Below are 17,101 nucleotides of genomic sequence, written 5' to 3' on the forward strand. Positions count from 1 at the left end.
GGAAGTCCAGTTTATCACGATCAGTACATATGTGAAGGGCCAGCGCCTCCTAACACGTGAGCCAACAACACGCTCGTTGGGCAGAGGCGCAAAGGCCCCTCCTTGCTGTGGGCACACAACAAAACTCAAGACTTCGGAGATCTCCCAATTTTTGTTGCATTATACCAGCATTTACTCTACATAAACAGCTGGAAGTTCAGAGGGGCAGGATGGAGTCATTTTTGGACACGGCACAGACTGCCACGCTGCCGATACTACGCCCTGCGTGAAGTTGCCACATTAAGTTTTTGTGGGACCTCGGGTACACTGGGAACAAATACAGTTTGCTAGACTTCTATACCTGATTTACCAGGTTTTGTCAGATGACGGGCAACATAAGCAGAGGTTATTTTCTATTCCAGACACTAGTATTTTGAATGATGAAACAATACCCACTGCTTTACAGGTTCATCACCGTTTCACATTCATTGTCTTTTACCTGTATTTCCAACCCATTAGTTCTCAAACCCACTGACACTTACCTGAGTCTGACAAAGCTCAGTCCAAAGTTTGGGGAATAATGCAAGATGAAGTGGTAAACCTTCATATGCCACTAGGACACCTGAAATTTTAAGAGAAAAGAAGGTACTGTGAGAATTTTGTTGGAGATACTCACGTCCTGATAAAAGCAGTACCAAGGTGCCGTATCACTTCAGGAGACCGCATTCGAAGCATTTTTAATAGAAAGACCGATTGCCTGTGAAGTTTTTATAGTACGTTTAATGAATACATGTATCCCTTCAGGATTTCTGTGCAACGTACAAAAACCTAAAGAGCTGGCTTTGGGTCTGGGTTTGTAAGGAGGTTATTTCATTACTCCCTTACACTTTCAACTGGTCAGCTACAGCCCTTAAAGGCTTTCAGTGTCTTTTTTAAGAAAAGCATATGGTTTTTAAAGGGTGATCTTCGTTTTTAACCCAAGCACCATTGTTACCTAGACCATGAAAGACTTACGGGATACACCGATACCCACTGCCAGTGCGCTTTATAACTAACACAACCTATGGTAACAATACTAGAGTTACAATCAGGAGAGCAAGACAAACAACGAGCAAATGTGTGATTCAGGGGATCAACAGAACATTCTGCTATCATCAGTCTTTATACAAAATTCAGCTTATCCAGTTTTATTTGTCTAGACATGGTCTTTAACCACAGCCTGCTAGCCAGCCTCTACAGGCAGAGGAAACGAGAAAACAAGCAGGTACTTTCAGAGGGCAGTTCATTCTGCATAAGGTATTTCAGAATCAGAAAAGAAATTTCTCTTGGAAGGAATCTACGTCTCTCCACTGACTACAGAGGAAAATCTGGCTATACGGCTTAATTTTTAGACAACTGAAGCAAGACGGCTCCCAGGCTGTGTGTCCATGTAGTAACTGTTGGTGTGACACTGATTTTGTGCATGTGCATCTGCACCTGCCAGGCTGGGTATCTCTGCTTAGCCTGGGGTCTGCGGTGGAAGACAAAAAACCAAACCAACTGCCCCCACGACGTGCCTTTGGACTAGCACATGGACTTCACGGGGCGATTCAAGGCGGGACGCTCTCCTGCAGAGAACCAGCTGAACGGCTGGAATAGTCAGACAGATAAAGCCACCGACCCCTTATTCGCACACCAAAAAACGGTCAGGTTGTGACAGGAAGAAACCCAGATGTTGGCGGTATCTACTGGCAGAGCTGAAACAAGTATCGGGTACAAACTACCAAACTACTACCAAATGGTTACAAACTTAATTCAGTGTTGTGATGCTTCCAGAAACCACAGAGTAAAACAAACCTGGGTTGGTAACAACAGAGCCAGTGCTACCTGTGGCTGTCTAGGTGGTCATGCGCGCTCCTGGGCAGATGCCGATTCATGGCATTGCCAGAGGTGCAGAGGACTCGGGAGCTGATCCAAAGCCATTTTATGCTGCCAAACCAAAAAAACCCAAAAAACGCAACCGAAAAAAGCTTCAGCGAGTCCTGTATGAAACTCCCAATGTGCAAGGAGGCTGAATTCTCACTGGTTGCCTCAGCTGCTTTCCGGCAGGCCCTGAAGCGTGACAGTCATGTAGGTAAGATTGCATTACGTTACACACGTCATAGTTTTGTGGATAAAAATAATGTCTGGAACAATTAATGCAGCAAGTTTCACAAGCTCTGCTTTTTCTTAAAAATTTTTAATATAAACCTCCTTGGAGAAGCACTGGCAGTTATCACAGAAAACACCACCCTCAGGCTGTTTAACCTTCATACTTACTCATTTTAACTAAAGTTTCAGTAAACTTTTCACAGTTGATTGCAACTCGACATAGTAGATGGATGAACTGATGATAAGAAAAGAAGTAGTCTAGCAGCATACGATCGTAAACATCATCTTTGCCCTGAAGATTTAAGAGAGCTTCATTTAAACTACAGAAGCAACGGGACACCAACCAGATTTCCTAAGCGTCTAGCTTCATGTTACTGCACTTCTTGCCCTAAAACGTTTCATCAAATGCTACAGGGAAACGTGAGGGGAATCTCCAGGTCTAACCCAGGCCAGCCGTGTCTCCTCATCGAGCCCCTGGCAAGCACCACCGTGAGATCGGCGCAGGGATGGCAAATGCAATTCCCCCACCAGTAAAAACTTTTATGGTAGGATTCTGAATCAACAGACTGAGAAGATGCAAAGCTGCGTGTCGTCTTGAAGAGGACAAGGAAAGAAGGCAGCAATTTTAAATCACGTACAGATACCTAAACATATATACACTGCTGCTTTTTAAACCGTGATGTCTCAGTTACTATCTGCAGAAGTCAGAATTTTTTCAAGCCCGAGCTTCACAAGCTTTCAAAGCAGCATTTTCAGGAACGTCTCAAACCAAATGATAAGTACGTGCCAAGGGTTTCGTGCACCGATATTTTAATATATTTTGGACATACACACTTAAAATGGCATCAGCGTCTGTAGACCAGATAGCCAAAAGGAAGTCTCAAAAATTCAGGCAAACTAATGCAATCCTATACAAAACAAACAAATGCAAAAATAAGCATGCACAACCACAGGGAAACGTAATTGTGGATGTGGCTTTAGAGGCTTAAAAATCTTCTGGTTCCTAATGCATATGAATTCATTCTGAAGTGTAAAATACCGTGTCATATAACGCGATGACTTTTAAAGTTCAAATATTTATGTTATTTAGTGTCACATCCGATACCTCCGGATACATGATGGAAAAAACCACTGCAGATAATTTCTGCTTCTACGCATTTTTAAGAACCAACGTTGGTTATACAGAAATTTTGCTGCTGCACAAATATACAAAGCATCGTTTGGAAAGCTTTAAAAAAGAAGGGTTACTTACCCTACAGTAACCGTGCTTCTTCGAAATGTGTTGCCCACACAGATTCCCATCTAGGTGCACATAGGCCCCATGTGCAGGAGATTGGATTCTTTCTGAATAGCAGTGTCCACTGGGGCTGTGCCTGCACCCAGTGTGTCCTTGCGACCACTGTACCTGAGGGCATAAGGGGTATGGCGGCTTCAACCACCGCTCGATTCCTTCACCGATAAGAACCCCCTGTGACAGGACTCGGAGTTAGCACAGGAAGAGGACCACAGAATCTGTGTGGACAAAGCATCTTGAAGAACCGCAGTTACCGTACGGCAAGTAACCAGTTTTCCTTCTTCAAATGATTGTCCATACATATTCCTTTTAGGGTGGGATTCACCTTACCTGACTTTAGCTATCTAAAATCTAGCCGTTTTGGTGTTCCCTGTGGTCAACGGGGAGAGAGATGGACTCCTCCAGAGGAAGAGTCACCTCACCCGGACTCGGGTGTCTGGGACGGGAAGGAGGGCAACCGTTCGTCTCCTTCCGAGGGTGACTCTTTACTGCCATTAACCATAGAAAGAGCTGGACGCTGACCTTTTAGATAGGCAAAGTTACGTGAGCTGAATCCCACCGTTGCTGCAACTGTAAATAATGGGTCGTGGCAAGTGACTACGAAGGAGCCCCGCTGAAGCCGGCATCCCATCAGGAAGGCCCCAGAGGGGAAAATGGAAAGCAAAAGACTGAAAGCCCTATACGGTATTTCAGGTACTGTATTTTACCCAAACAATTAGGAGACGATGCCTCAGGCTCGCTGGAACGGACTCTAATGAAACCTGGAGGATCTATTTACGCTGCCTGGTAATAAATCTTAACATAGTTTGAAACGCATCTGGACCATCCCTGGGCGGTTCCTGAATTTTCTTTATCAATGCCACAAACAGATTGGACGATTATCAAAATCTGGTTTTTGCTTTTTATCTTTCTAATACAAGGTTCAAACTCTTATCACGTCTGGAGTATGAAGCTGTGTATCACCAAGGGCAGGGAAATGGTGCTTCTGGAGCGCACATCTAGAATGGAGTATATGAGGACAACACATCTTGAAGAAGAATTATGCTTTGTTTACAGAGAAAACGGAGATGCATTACGCTACTGGATTCTTGCAATACTTTTACACAAAGGGAAAACAACAGAGAAAAAGCTATTTATAAGACCACACATTTACATACCTTGCTGGCTTCCACCATTGTAGGCAAGAGGCACATATTAAGCTCAGGACGCGGAGGACGAATATTGCTTTTTCCCCCTATTAATTTCAAATTTTCACGACATGGAAAATAAGGTCCTAGAGACACTGTAGTATAAGTTAGGATAAAACAGGGATATATTAAAAAGGTCAATATTTGACATTGGCAAGGAACACGACAGAGTAATAATAGCGTAAGAGAACTTCAAAATACAATCACTGAAATACCTACTTGGGATATTACTGTGGTGGTATGTACAATGATTGTGCTGTAGAAATGGAACCAGAGTATGTAGGAAATCATGAGGACTTAAAAGTACAAGCTCCTTGAGGACATCTACAAACAAAAAGTTGTTTTTGCTATTACATATTGTTATTTCTTAACAGCAAACAGTTTTAACTTCAGGCTCATGCATTTGCAAACTCCCTTTCATATCACTTCTGCTGCGCTCAGCGCGCACCGTGGAGGTGGGCTCTACCGTGAACAGCACATAAAGTGAACACCCCTGAATCAGTCAAGATTCCCTTCACCTCTGCCACTGGGAGAAAACCTGCCCAGTGATAGATCAATCACCAGTGAGAGGGGTGACAGCTTGTAGAAAGTAGAAGCTCAATAAAATTACCCTCTTTCCTTCTTCTTAAACATAGCAGGTTTGATGCCTGGAAAATGTCAACCAGCAGCAGTCAGGAGGACAATGAGAAAGGCACTCAAAATAAGGGGAAAACGCATACAAATCACACAAAAAAAGGTAATTTGGACACAGTTTTAGGCCTTCATCCACATGCATAAGAATGCAGGTTATATCCATTAAATAATATTAAAAAACCCAAACACTAAACTAGAAAAACTTTTTGAATTAGGTCTTCTCATGCAAGACAGACACATACATAGTGTCTACGCCTACGATTTTAAACAGCAAATCCAGTCAATCCTACAGGCTATTGCAGCTTTACTTTCATTATTACACCTTCCAGTACCGGATCATGGAAACGAACACTGAAAGCTGCTATTCAGACAGACTTGGCCACTGTGCAGCCTTCTGAGCAAGCGGTAGTTAATTTTCCTGCAGGATTTGGGATTTGATCCTGAACTCAGGTGTTATTCCTTAATCATGCCCCGTATCAGGTGGCAAACTGGCCTCAAAACAAAGGCTGACTTTTTGTGCACACAGTCTGCATGTCTGGGGAAGCAGGAATATTAATTTTCACCTGACAAAACCAGAATTATTGAGCAGAGGAACAAAGGCAATATTGGTGTATTAAACAATCCCAATCTACGGAGTATCTAGTAAGCGTCTGCACTTGCAAAAATGGAATTTAAATTTCAAAGCAGGTAACTGCGTAGCACAGGTCCTTCCTGACCGCAGTTACACCATTACGACTTACCAATACAAGCGTTTCTAAGTTCTGGAGGACTATAGGAATTGAGCAGCGTTAAGAGCTTATGGGCAAATTCAATTCGCTCCTGCCACTGAATGAGAGCCTGCTTCACATCTGCAAATGCAGAAAGCATAGAAATCCGTTAATGTCTCAAAAGCTCATCAAATAAAGCATAGAATTTTACTGATGAAGAATCTCTTTTTCCTCCAACATGATTTTAATCAATCTAGAAATCTGTTAAATCTCACTGGTCTACTGCTATTAAATGTACTTAATGTCGTTTCATGTTACGTTAATAAATAATTTAATAAGCAACGCTTTAGTAACTGTTAATCATCATATCTCCTACCGTATGGCAAGTTTTTAAACACAGATAGTAAGCAAGATAAAATACTAGGTTTTGGGTCACAAAACTTAATTAACAGACAACAGGCATAATCCTTTGAAGAGTTATAATAATAGATAATAATATAATAAGAGTTACAATAATATACACTTACTTATCTATGTATTTATAAATACAGGATAAATATAAATATTTAAATATAAATGTAGCTAATGTAATAAGAGTTACATAATAATTATATTATTACCTTTTCTTTGAAGATATGGACGCGTTGACTTAAGAACTGAAAGAAAAATAGACAGCAGTTCTACCAGGTCTCCAGTTACGTGGCAAGCTGTGGCCTCGTGGTACATCATGTGCAATGTGTTAAAGGACTATAAAGAAAAAAAGGCCAAAACTTTAAGTTGCCAATTAACACACTTGTTATCACCGTTTCTACCTATCCGACAGATACCACTTTTACGTTTGTCTTGTGCTCAAAAGAGATGTATCAAAATACACGGTGCTAGATGTAATCACAAGATTACTCAAAGATAACCACATTTAAAAATAGAATAAATCTGCATATAATACTAGTATATTTACTATTAACAAGAGTCTTAAAAAAAAAGAAAAATATTTTTAAAAGATAAAGGATTATAATCTCAAAAAAGATTTTAAAAAGATAAAAAGATTATAGCACAAGCTGTAAGAAAAGATACTTAATCTGCTGGGGTATTTTAAAGAGAAAGAAACAGTAATCTCATTGCCTATAATGCAAAATCTCAAGATGCCATTTTTATATTATAGTGAAGAAAAAAGACACACAGCCCATCCTGCTAAGTGGAAACTTTTCTGGATGTGACAACTCTTTGATGCAATATTCTTCACCACACAAAACACTTCCACTGAACCAGTGAAAATATAAGGCCCGGTATTTTCAAGCTGTAACGCAACTCAACTAAAAGCTGAACATTAGTTTTATCCAATTTCTAGACCTGTTTTACATAGGATAAATTGCATCTTATATTACATACCCTTTATAAACTTAATTGTCCATTGTTAGTACAGATGAGGGTTCTCTAAGCTGTTAAACAAGTTCTTTTTATACTTTATGTATGTATCGTAGTCTGCTTACAAGTTTCATGTATGAATAAAGTTATAGCTGACTTCCTAACTTTGTAGCCCATTGTACCCAATGTAAGCTAGCTAACCACAGTTATCAAAAGGCTTACGCTTAAAACAAACTCGTGAAAACTCAATTTTCAAACAGTCCTGCAGTGTCTTCACTTTTGTCTAACTGATCTTGTAATTCCAGCTTTTTCTATCACATTTTGTCCCAGAAAATACAAACTAGTGACATAAAAAATCTCCATGGAATTTTTTATATAAACCATATACAAATGGGGTCCGAATCACCTCAGAGCATTGCCTAGTCCATCCACGTGCCTTAAGGCAGACGAAGTATCTTTGTATCCTTGACAGATGTTGGCTCGAAGTCCTCCTGACAACTTCCAGCTGTGCTGGCTGACACCTTCTGAAGCAACCTACTCCAACAGCCCATTGACTGGACAGCTACAGCTACCTCCTATCCGCCTGTTTTGTGCCGTGGATTTTTAGCAGTTCATTATCCCTCCCTGAATACACCATTCTGCATACGCCAAGAATGAATTGCATCTTGTTTTTTTACACCTTTTCCAACACATCCAGACAATCCAGATTTTTATTCTTGTTCTCAAAAGGATCTAGCGGCCTTCCCCATTTTGCATTGCCAGTATATTTAATAAACAGACGTTCTTGTCCACAACTCAATAATGGCAGTGTTGAATAGAAACCAAGATCTTACACCCACCTTAGGAAGGACAAAAGAGGGGGGAAAAAAAAAAGAGGGAAGGTGGGGGAGAGGAACACCGTATGTGCCCTTTTTCAATCTTCTGGTATCTCACTCATCTTAAAAAAGTAGCCACTGAGAGTTCAGAACCTTTTCGTCAATCTCTTTTAGGCTTCTCCTACATTGCTGCAGGACAGCACGAGCAGATCTGCAGAGTGAAACCCTTGGTGGGCAGGGGCTTGACATCCAATCGGCACCCACTTCAGGGCTGTGTTATTTTTTTCTTTTTTTTTTGTCCCCTCCCTATTTTGAACTAACTCTGGCCTGGTCTCACAAACCAAACGCCCATTTACAACTGGAATACACTATACGTGCTCCAGAAACGCATTTTACTTTCGTTTCATCGGAAAGAAATCTAGTCTATTTGTTCTTAGACCCCTCCTTGCAAACAAAAGCACAAGAGGTAGGAAAGAGAGGGAGAGTTGCCTCAGAAGTGCCTCAAGAAGTGTTCGGAAATACTCATCACAATTGCGTCTGAGTACCCTTTAAGTTAATTCTGCATTTTAACCTATTGCCTTCACACTTCTTAACTAGTAATAATTGTGTGACTGTGCTCAGCCATTGATCTGTAACAGAGAATGATACCAAAAAAGCATAAGCTCACTCCTCCCGACATAATCTGTTGGTGGCTTTCCCTCTGTCTGGCGAAGCAGGCAAACATTTTCCCCATCATCTTTTTACTACTAACGAAATCTTATTAAAGGTGACAGGGGAAGTCCCTCTGTGAAGAAAGCCAAGACTGATTTCTTAACTACTCATGACATCTCTTACTAGCTGCAACTTTTTCAGTAGCCCTAACTTACTCTCCATTATGACCCTCAGCACAATAGTATCTATCTATCCTTGATATAGGAGATGATGCATCACCCTTTTATTTCTTGCTCATCTTTCCTTTTTAAGCTACAACCTTTTATAGTTATCCTAGCAAATCACTGCTATCAACGAATCTGTTATCTTTATCCTGTACTAAGATTTGTATTGCCTCAAATTTACTCACTTAACCTCTTACATCACTGTTTCGACATGGAAAATGGCTGGTAAATCTTTCTTTGTCCTCCCTATGAGCCTTAAGATTTTAAGGTTTTACATGTATGCTAGTACTTAATCAAGATATTTCTTACCTTTATTTTAAATCGTACCATATTAAAACAACGTACAGCAAACACACTGTCAGGAAGGAAGTGATGACTTGGTAAGAAAGCAAGGTGTTTACTGTAATTAAATAACAAAGTATTTACCTCCGTCATCAGAATCAATCCTCTATTGAACACAACAAGGAGTCTGTCTTCATCAGATTCTAGTAGTATTCTGAAGGCACTAGGAAAAAAATCCAAGCATTAAGAACACAGAAAAATACATATCATCTTTTCACAATTCATGCGAAAGCTTAAAATTATTCTGCTCCTGCTGTATTTTGGAAAGTAATCACAGGAGAACAAAGAAACCCCAAAAGAACATAATTATACTCTTCATTTTTTTCCCCACTTTTTCATTTAAAAATGCCTCTGGTGTCAACTTCCTTTATGTTAACTTTATGTTATCAAAAGTATTTATAAACAACCCTTACAGCAATACTTCCCAAACAATTTCTGCAAAAATGCTAAAAACTGAGGAAAATAATGTACTTCAAAAGACAGAAGTTTATGTCTTAAATGATACATTTAAATAGGTTCAGTTAAGCATAAATTTGGACTTCTAAATGTATAAAACCATTTCTATCAGAACATGTTATGCTTAAAGCATAACAGAAAATAAACGTCAACATAACAATAGTTCCAGAGCGTTTGGGGAAGTCTGGTTGCGCTCTCTGACAGATGACTGGATGGAATCCCTTCGGGTAACACAGGCCATCTCCCCTTTTCACAAGAGTGTTTAAGGCCATCAGCAGTTGCATGTAAAAGCCCAATACCTGACCTACATACACAAACAACTTCTAGCTATACTGAAAACACCCAAGCAACAGTTTCAGACATCCTAGTGAGACAGACTAGAAATGAAAAACTGAAGATATGATACAACAAAACTGTCCCACAGGCAATATTTCTAAAAAACATTTCTCCCCAGGAATAACAAATGTCAGCAACCCCAGCTGAAATTACTGCTCTGCCAACCTAGACTAATCATGGTAGGCTGAGAATGGAATTTCAGCTTAAATGCCAAATTAGAACACTGATTGATTTGTTTTTATTTTTTTTTCAAGGGCTCTACTAACTCAATTTTGTCATGGTGTTTCTTTTTGAATCCTGACAATATACAACCTGGTGTACACCTGTTTATTATAAAATAATTGCTTAGTTTCCATACTTTTTAGATGATGCAACATTCCAAAATAAATTACATTCACAAACAATGGATTTTGGGGAAAAAGAGAGTTGTAATTTTAACTTTCTGTTTGCTTACTTCTGAATAAAAAGTACCCACAAAGCTTTTTTTCAAGAGTATCAAAACAACAACGCTAATTTTTATTGTACTTTACATATGGTAAAATATAATTCTTATTCAACCAGGACTAGATTATTACACCACAACTTCACTACTAACGTACCTTATTAATGTAGTCCAACAAGACCGTCCGTCCAAGCAGCGCAGGTAACAGCTTATGGTTGTTTTCTTAAATTGCTTTATGTCTTCTATCTCTTCCTCTCTCATGTCTGGTCGCTGAGCTACAAACAGTTGCATGAGGTTAAACAGCTCTTCTACTGCCTAAAACACACAAAAATATTACATTAAGAGTAATCTCAGTATGTTATGGTTTATATCTTCATTGGTATTACTTACCCAATATTAATTCTACTAAGTAATATACAGAATAAACATGTGTAAGCAAATTTAGATGGCAATACGTTTTTAAGCTTTTAACAGAGCTATAAAAATCAAGGGACAACATTCTAACCTTAAATAATTAAAATTATGTGGTTCTTAAAAACTAAAATTTTGACATAGAAGTCGTAGCTATTTCTTATCTGTCTTCAACGCAGTTTGCTTCTAGCCATTACCATTTACTGCGTGGGTTAGGACCCAGATATTTGAGATAACCCTTATGAACCTTAAACAGATGTTTTGATGTCTCCTAACGGCACAGCTCATTGCTACATATGTATCTATATAAATATAGATATATGCATAGAGAGAAAAGCATTGGAAATCCTGATCCACGTGACCAAACTTCCTGGCTTTCCTTGTGGAATGTAGTGTCATCTTCTTCAGCATGGGCATGGGCATTCTCTGATGATAATATTTATATTCTACGTAACAGAATTCAGAAAGCTGCTTGTGCTAAAACTCGCTGAAGTCCCATGTGCATGGGAAGCACTAAACACATGGAGTAACTACAGTCCCTCGCAAGACAAACTGAGACTTCTGAGGGGAGATGCAAACAGTGAAAGCAGCAGGACTACTCCCAACTGTCCGAGTACGAATTTACTCTGTGAGCTGAACTAGACAGAAGTTCAACACAGAAGATTCCAGGCATCCTCCTCCCCTACACAGTGAAGAAAATCTTTGTATTCTTTCTGTCCTCATAAACCTATAAAGGACCCCAAAGCAACAGTCATCGTGTAATCATACAAAAATGCGTATTTTGCCTCCTAAAACCTTTGTAAGGTAACTGTTTTTAAACTGTTACACACAGACTATTTAATCTAGTACCTACTCTCTACTGCAAGTGTCATAATGTTGTAAAGACAGTGCGACTCCCAGCGTACCAACATTTTGCAAAAGGTACACAAGTGTTCCCAAGGTGAACACCGGGCCACCCTCCGTTTGAATGCAACCGGCTACGTCTTGGCCCTACTCCAGAAACTGAAAGCAAGGAAGAAACTCACTGGCAATTCCTCCAACTTGGTGCGCTGGAATGCAACACGCCTTCTTAAGACCACCATTAAAGGCTATTTCTCGTTTCTTACGACTAGGCTGGCGTACAGAATATTGAAGAACAGTGGAAACAGCAGTGTCTGCTTCCAGAAAGAAACATCTGCTCTTCAGTTGCTACACAGGAAGGAAGAAAATCTCAAACCATTCCCCCACGAAGTACAGTAATCGGATCTAAACGCATTATTAATTACTTATACTAGGAAATCAAAATATGATACTTTTGCCACCGGATGCATTAAAGAAGTCTTTTCATCTCCTCCATTAAGACAGACGTTCCGACAGAGGGGAAATACTTACAACGAAATGCTATTTTTTGGGTATCAATCTACTTACTCCTGGGTACTGACTGGCGTGTGGCGTGAGATTCTTAAAGGCCCACTGGATATTCTGGTGAGAAGCCAGCTGCCTCGTGAACGCAGGGGACTGCTCACAGCAGAGGCGCAGGATGCCATAGTAGGCAGGCAGCATCCCGCGGTTAAAGAGCACCACATCCTGATCGTCATGGTCTGCGAGGATGTAATTGAAGGCAATGTTCTTCGTCACCACGGGATTCTGTACAATAAGGCGTACGTTCTCTGGACAGTCGACACACACATTATACCAAAAAGACAGCAAAGCCTGTTTGTTGTGGTTGGTGGCTATAGCTGGTTCAGAAAGTTTAGGCTGGAAAAGGTTCCATAAGTCCATGAAGTAAGAAGAAAACATGAGTTTCTCAGTTTTTGAGATCAAACAGTATGTCATGAAACTGAAGTAGGGCACAAGTTTTGTAGTGCCATGAACAGCAGCATCAACATACAGCTTAGCTCTCGAAAGAAGGCCAAGCAGCACATTGTAGACTTGATGAAGAACTACTGTAGTATCTGGACTGAGGGGCAGATCACCTGTAGGGATGTGCAAAGAGCGAGTTGATCGGAACATCTGACGAAAGGAATTGCTTGGAATAAGCGACACCAAGAGATAGGCTGCGGCTTCAAATAAAAACAAATTTGTTACACCTTTGAAAATGACATACATGCTTAACAGTTGTTTAAACAGAAGTTAAATTACATTGTCTGTTCCATTTACAGATTTCAATGCATTTTACAGAATAGGGTATTACTGTATTCACAGTGGAGCTGAAAAAAGCCAGAGTGGGTAAGACCAGCACAAAGCATGTTAAAAGTGGCGTTGATACTTGCACCCAGGCCTCTTCACCCTGTGTTCCTGTCTGCTGCTTGGTTCTGTTGTAACACAGTGCATCCCATCGCAGCCGTACAAACCCACATGTTTTCTATCACTAGATTGCATACTGCTTGATCAAGACGTCGTTACCTCTTGAGAGGTGTTTACAGCTGGGGTCTGCTGCAAAGCTGCACCTCCAGCTTCCACATCTCCCTCAACCACAGAAAATGCATTAAAGTTCAGTGTGGCCCGTTACTGTGGAATCTCCTTTATATAAAAATTCAGACAAAGGAAAGGCTGAAAGTGTGACCTTGGCAACAGTCTGGTACTGTAATTCCCAGCAGAACAAACTAGAAAGCCAGGACACCCTGGAGTTGGGGAGAAGCACAAGTGTCTTCTCCTTGATCCACAAGTTCAAAGGACTCAACTAACAATTACCCTGTGATGTGTTAAAGAAGAACAAGTACTGCTCCTACCTACAGTACAACTATGTGATGGAAACTATTGAGAAACTCTTGGATTATTTCTTTTTCTTCTTTGGGTTTTCCTGGATCTTGTAGATTAACCACATAAGGTAAAGAACCTACTAACGTATCATTCAAGATACAAAATCAAAGCATGGTTTTCATCAAAACCAGGTAGTGTGTCTTGATAAGGCACCACAGTTGTATTAGTATTTCAAAATACAGCAATCCTAAAACAACTGGAAGAGGAAGAAGAGACAAGTACGAAAGCAAGCGTTTCATTTGTGACAGGAATACCACACGTATAGTAACTTGTTACAGCAGAAGAATAATTTTCTTCAATTTAACTTAACTTACAAGTTCTCACTCTAGGATAGTTGTGTGCCAGAAGAAAACGTTCAACCCAGTTTTCCATATTTTGCAGCACCCAGCTATGAGCTAGTTTGTTTCGAGGTGTTTGCACAGCCAGCCAATCCAGGCACTGAGACGGGTTGTATTCAATAACCTGAAAGAAAAGTGGAAAAATCACAAAGAACACATTAACCTTGATATTATGCACTGATTGTATTAAAAAACACTTAAACTACCTACCAAGACTTTCAAAATATTTTTTCAAAATCACTTAGGGCTATCAAAGCACCTACAAGACTGAGGCACTCTGGCAAAGAAAACCCTTATTAAATTTCCCTGTGGTTTGTGCTTTTGAATCCTGTTTGGAGCTTTTGAAAGTTCAGTCTAAGTCCAGGAAGTTACCCTACATACCCTTTCTGCATAGGCTGAGTTACTTAACACTTGAAATATTAAGGACTTAGAAAACTGAACAATCTTGTCTTTATCAAGTGTTTTGTTTTTTTTTTAATAGCTAACACAAAATCTTAACACTGAATCAGTATTTTTATACAAGTTATATCAAAAGAACATAAGTGGTATGCAAATATGTTCATATAGCTTCGTGCTGTTATGTTTTTTATGAATATGCAACTTCAAGGAATAAATTCGTCTAGTGCTTTTCAAAGGTAATGAAAAGCCTGTGGAGTGCTGTTGCACGGTTATCAAATCCTTACAGATAATAAGGACAAAATGTAGCTTCCTGTGCCTTTCTGGTTCTGTGTAGTTAAAAATTTGTTGACATATTATTAGGCCAATAAATGTAGTTCATTCATTTACTAGTTTTTAAAAACTGTTTTCTTTTTACCTTGAGGTCCAGGTACCCAGACAAGGAAAAGGAACTCTATCTAAGGAACGACAGGCAGTAACTGAATTGCTGAATCTGTTCCCAACTACCCTAATCCACCCAAAGAATATGAGCAGCTGACATGACCAAAACTCTGCTTATAAAATTTTAAACTCCATTTAAAAAGAAACACATTAAGAACAATTGCCCCATTTTTTTATTAGAAATGACAAATTGATCCATCAAGTTTTCTTCGTAATACCTGGAGGGGATCTCCAAGAAAAAGACTATCGTTTTTCACTGTCTTCATCGCTCAATGACTTTTTAATGACTTCTAGAAACTGGAGTGGCTGCAAAAGTAGGTTCTACACCCTAAATCTGTCTGTCTGTGCATTAACCACTGAGCCTCTCATCCCTGCCTCACAATTTCCATCTCCTGATCTGTGTCAACAAGGTAAGGATAATAATGCTGGCAACACCAGCGACTGAACTGATGACTTTACTGCTAAAAGCTTGGCTTTCCAACAGAAACCTGTCATCGCTTTGCTTCCACTGGAGGTTCAGTTTGTTAACTGAGAATAAGGAGGGAAATAAAAAAGAGGATTGCTTAACAAATTACATACGTAAACTTTGTGGCTACTGACTGAAGCATGAAGCACATGTACTTCATGCCACAACCTATGTACTGTCAAAACTCACTTGGAAAGGCTTCCTTATTGCTGAGAGAAATTAATAACCTACCACTTCCCTGTACACAGAAAGCACTAGATGTAATTCTTGACCTTGGGATCCGCTGTTTGAACTCTCTTTACCTGAAGCACAAGCAGTTAGAGCTAATTCATATTCAGATCAGACACCTAGCAAAAATTTGGCACACGCTTTCCCAGATTACCTAGTGGCTGCTCTCCTGTAACTGGTCCTAACCAGGAGTAAAATACTTTTGATCAGGAATCCATCTATCCTGCAGTGCTTCGGTGGATAAGACAGGTTTGTGTTTTACCAGAGGTCTCTTATTACTGCACAGTAATAATCTTTTAGAAACCCACCCCCACCACTTTTTAAACAGTATTAAAGGGAATGATTGTTCAAAAGCTTGTCCTCAGCAGTCTTCAGGTTGGACACACTGTTCTCAGACAGACAGTAAATTGTACTGGGAACTCAAAGAGCACTTACTTGAAGTAGAATTCCCAATCTATTTCTCAGATCAGGAATTTATCCCTGTGCCACCTTAGTTAAAAAGACTCTTTCTCGCTTTAGAAATGCAAGGAAGAACGGTCCTGCACCACAGCAATTATTCACTAGATTCAATTTAGCACTATTTTATGGGTAAAAAATGCTAATGAGTATTTTACAGAGAAAAAAAAAAAAACCAAACCACTATTCAAAGAACCAGTACATAATGGGAAAAAAATCCCCACAAAATAAACCTAAAAAACGATGGGCCTTGAAAAATTTTACAGTCCTTGCAAAAGGATAACTGAGAAAAATCAGTGGAATTTGCCTAGAAGCAGCATTCTAGACCCTTACTATGAATCAGTTAATTTCTCATTAAACTAAAATTTAAAGTTAAACTGAAATACCAGTTAACCAGGATGCTGTGAAAATCACATTCAAAGTTAAAGTAGAACTTTTAAATGTCTATTAGCTGTTGCTGTTTATTTGGAAGAGAAATGGTCATCCTAAAAGATCATTAATTGATGCAGCAAGGATGACAATGAAATCTAAACCCCTTTCATAGACATAAAAGAATGAATAAGAGAAAGACAATTTAGCTTCTGTTTTCTTTTACATGTTGTACCTCCCATATCCTCTGCAGAATGTAAGAAGCAAAGGGTGGCATTCCAACATTCCTGGAGGTCCACCAGCAAATTCCATTAGCATGGTCAGCAATTTGAAAAAAGGATTGGCTGCCTGTAATGCATAAAGATAAAAATTTCCATTTTGATCTATTTCATTTCAGCTGCTAATTTTTTAGCGACTTAAAAAACCAACCCTAACATTTGCATAAAAATGTATTTCTATGAAATTCTGACATGAGCGTTTATATTACTTTTAATTCCTTACTATTTAAACTGTAAACAATCCACACAGATATATAGACACATCTTAATTCTACGGTACCCACATATGGATACAGTAGAATTAAGCCACTTTTAATAGCTAGGGCAAGGCAACATGATCATACCAGATAGCGTCAGTGTAGAAGAAGTATATAGTTACAAGGGAGTAACAACAGACATTGTCCGACACAGCCAG

At 39.5% G+C, this 17,101-nt stretch overlaps 1 protein-coding gene across 1 annotated transcript in view; it reads right to left on the reverse strand.

Moving 5' to 3' along the window:
* The window catches only part of USP34 (ubiquitin specific peptidase 34), a 17,574-nt gene extending 2,419 nt beyond the window's left edge, over positions 1-15,155 (reverse strand). Inside the window, exons 1-11 of the mRNA XM_010286504.1 lie at positions 15,108-15,155; positions 14,029-14,176; positions 12,380-13,014; positions 10,719-10,876; positions 9,412-9,490; positions 6,551-6,677; positions 5,964-6,071; positions 4,810-4,914; positions 4,561-4,685; positions 2,278-2,401; positions 522-601 (exon numbers count right to left, since the gene is read on the reverse strand). Coding sequence (XP_010284806.1) covers positions 522-601; positions 2,278-2,401; positions 4,561-4,685; positions 4,810-4,914; positions 5,964-6,071; positions 6,551-6,677; positions 9,412-9,490; positions 10,719-10,876; positions 12,380-13,014; positions 14,029-14,176; positions 15,108-15,155 — 1,737 coding nt within the window. The remainder of the gene's footprint in view (positions 1-521; positions 602-2,277; positions 2,402-4,560; positions 4,686-4,809; positions 4,915-5,963; positions 6,072-6,550; positions 6,678-9,411; positions 9,491-10,718; positions 10,877-12,379; positions 13,015-14,028; positions 14,177-15,107) is intronic.
* Between the last annotated feature and the right edge of the window lie 1,946 nt (positions 15,156-17,101).

This window comes from Phaethon lepturus, unplaced genomic scaffold (assembly GCF_000687285.1).
Source record: "Phaethon lepturus isolate BGI_N335 unplaced genomic scaffold, ASM68728v1 scaffold30054, whole genome shotgun sequence".
Lineage (NCBI taxonomy): Eukaryota > Metazoa > Chordata > Aves > Phaethontiformes > Phaethontidae > Phaethon > Phaethon lepturus.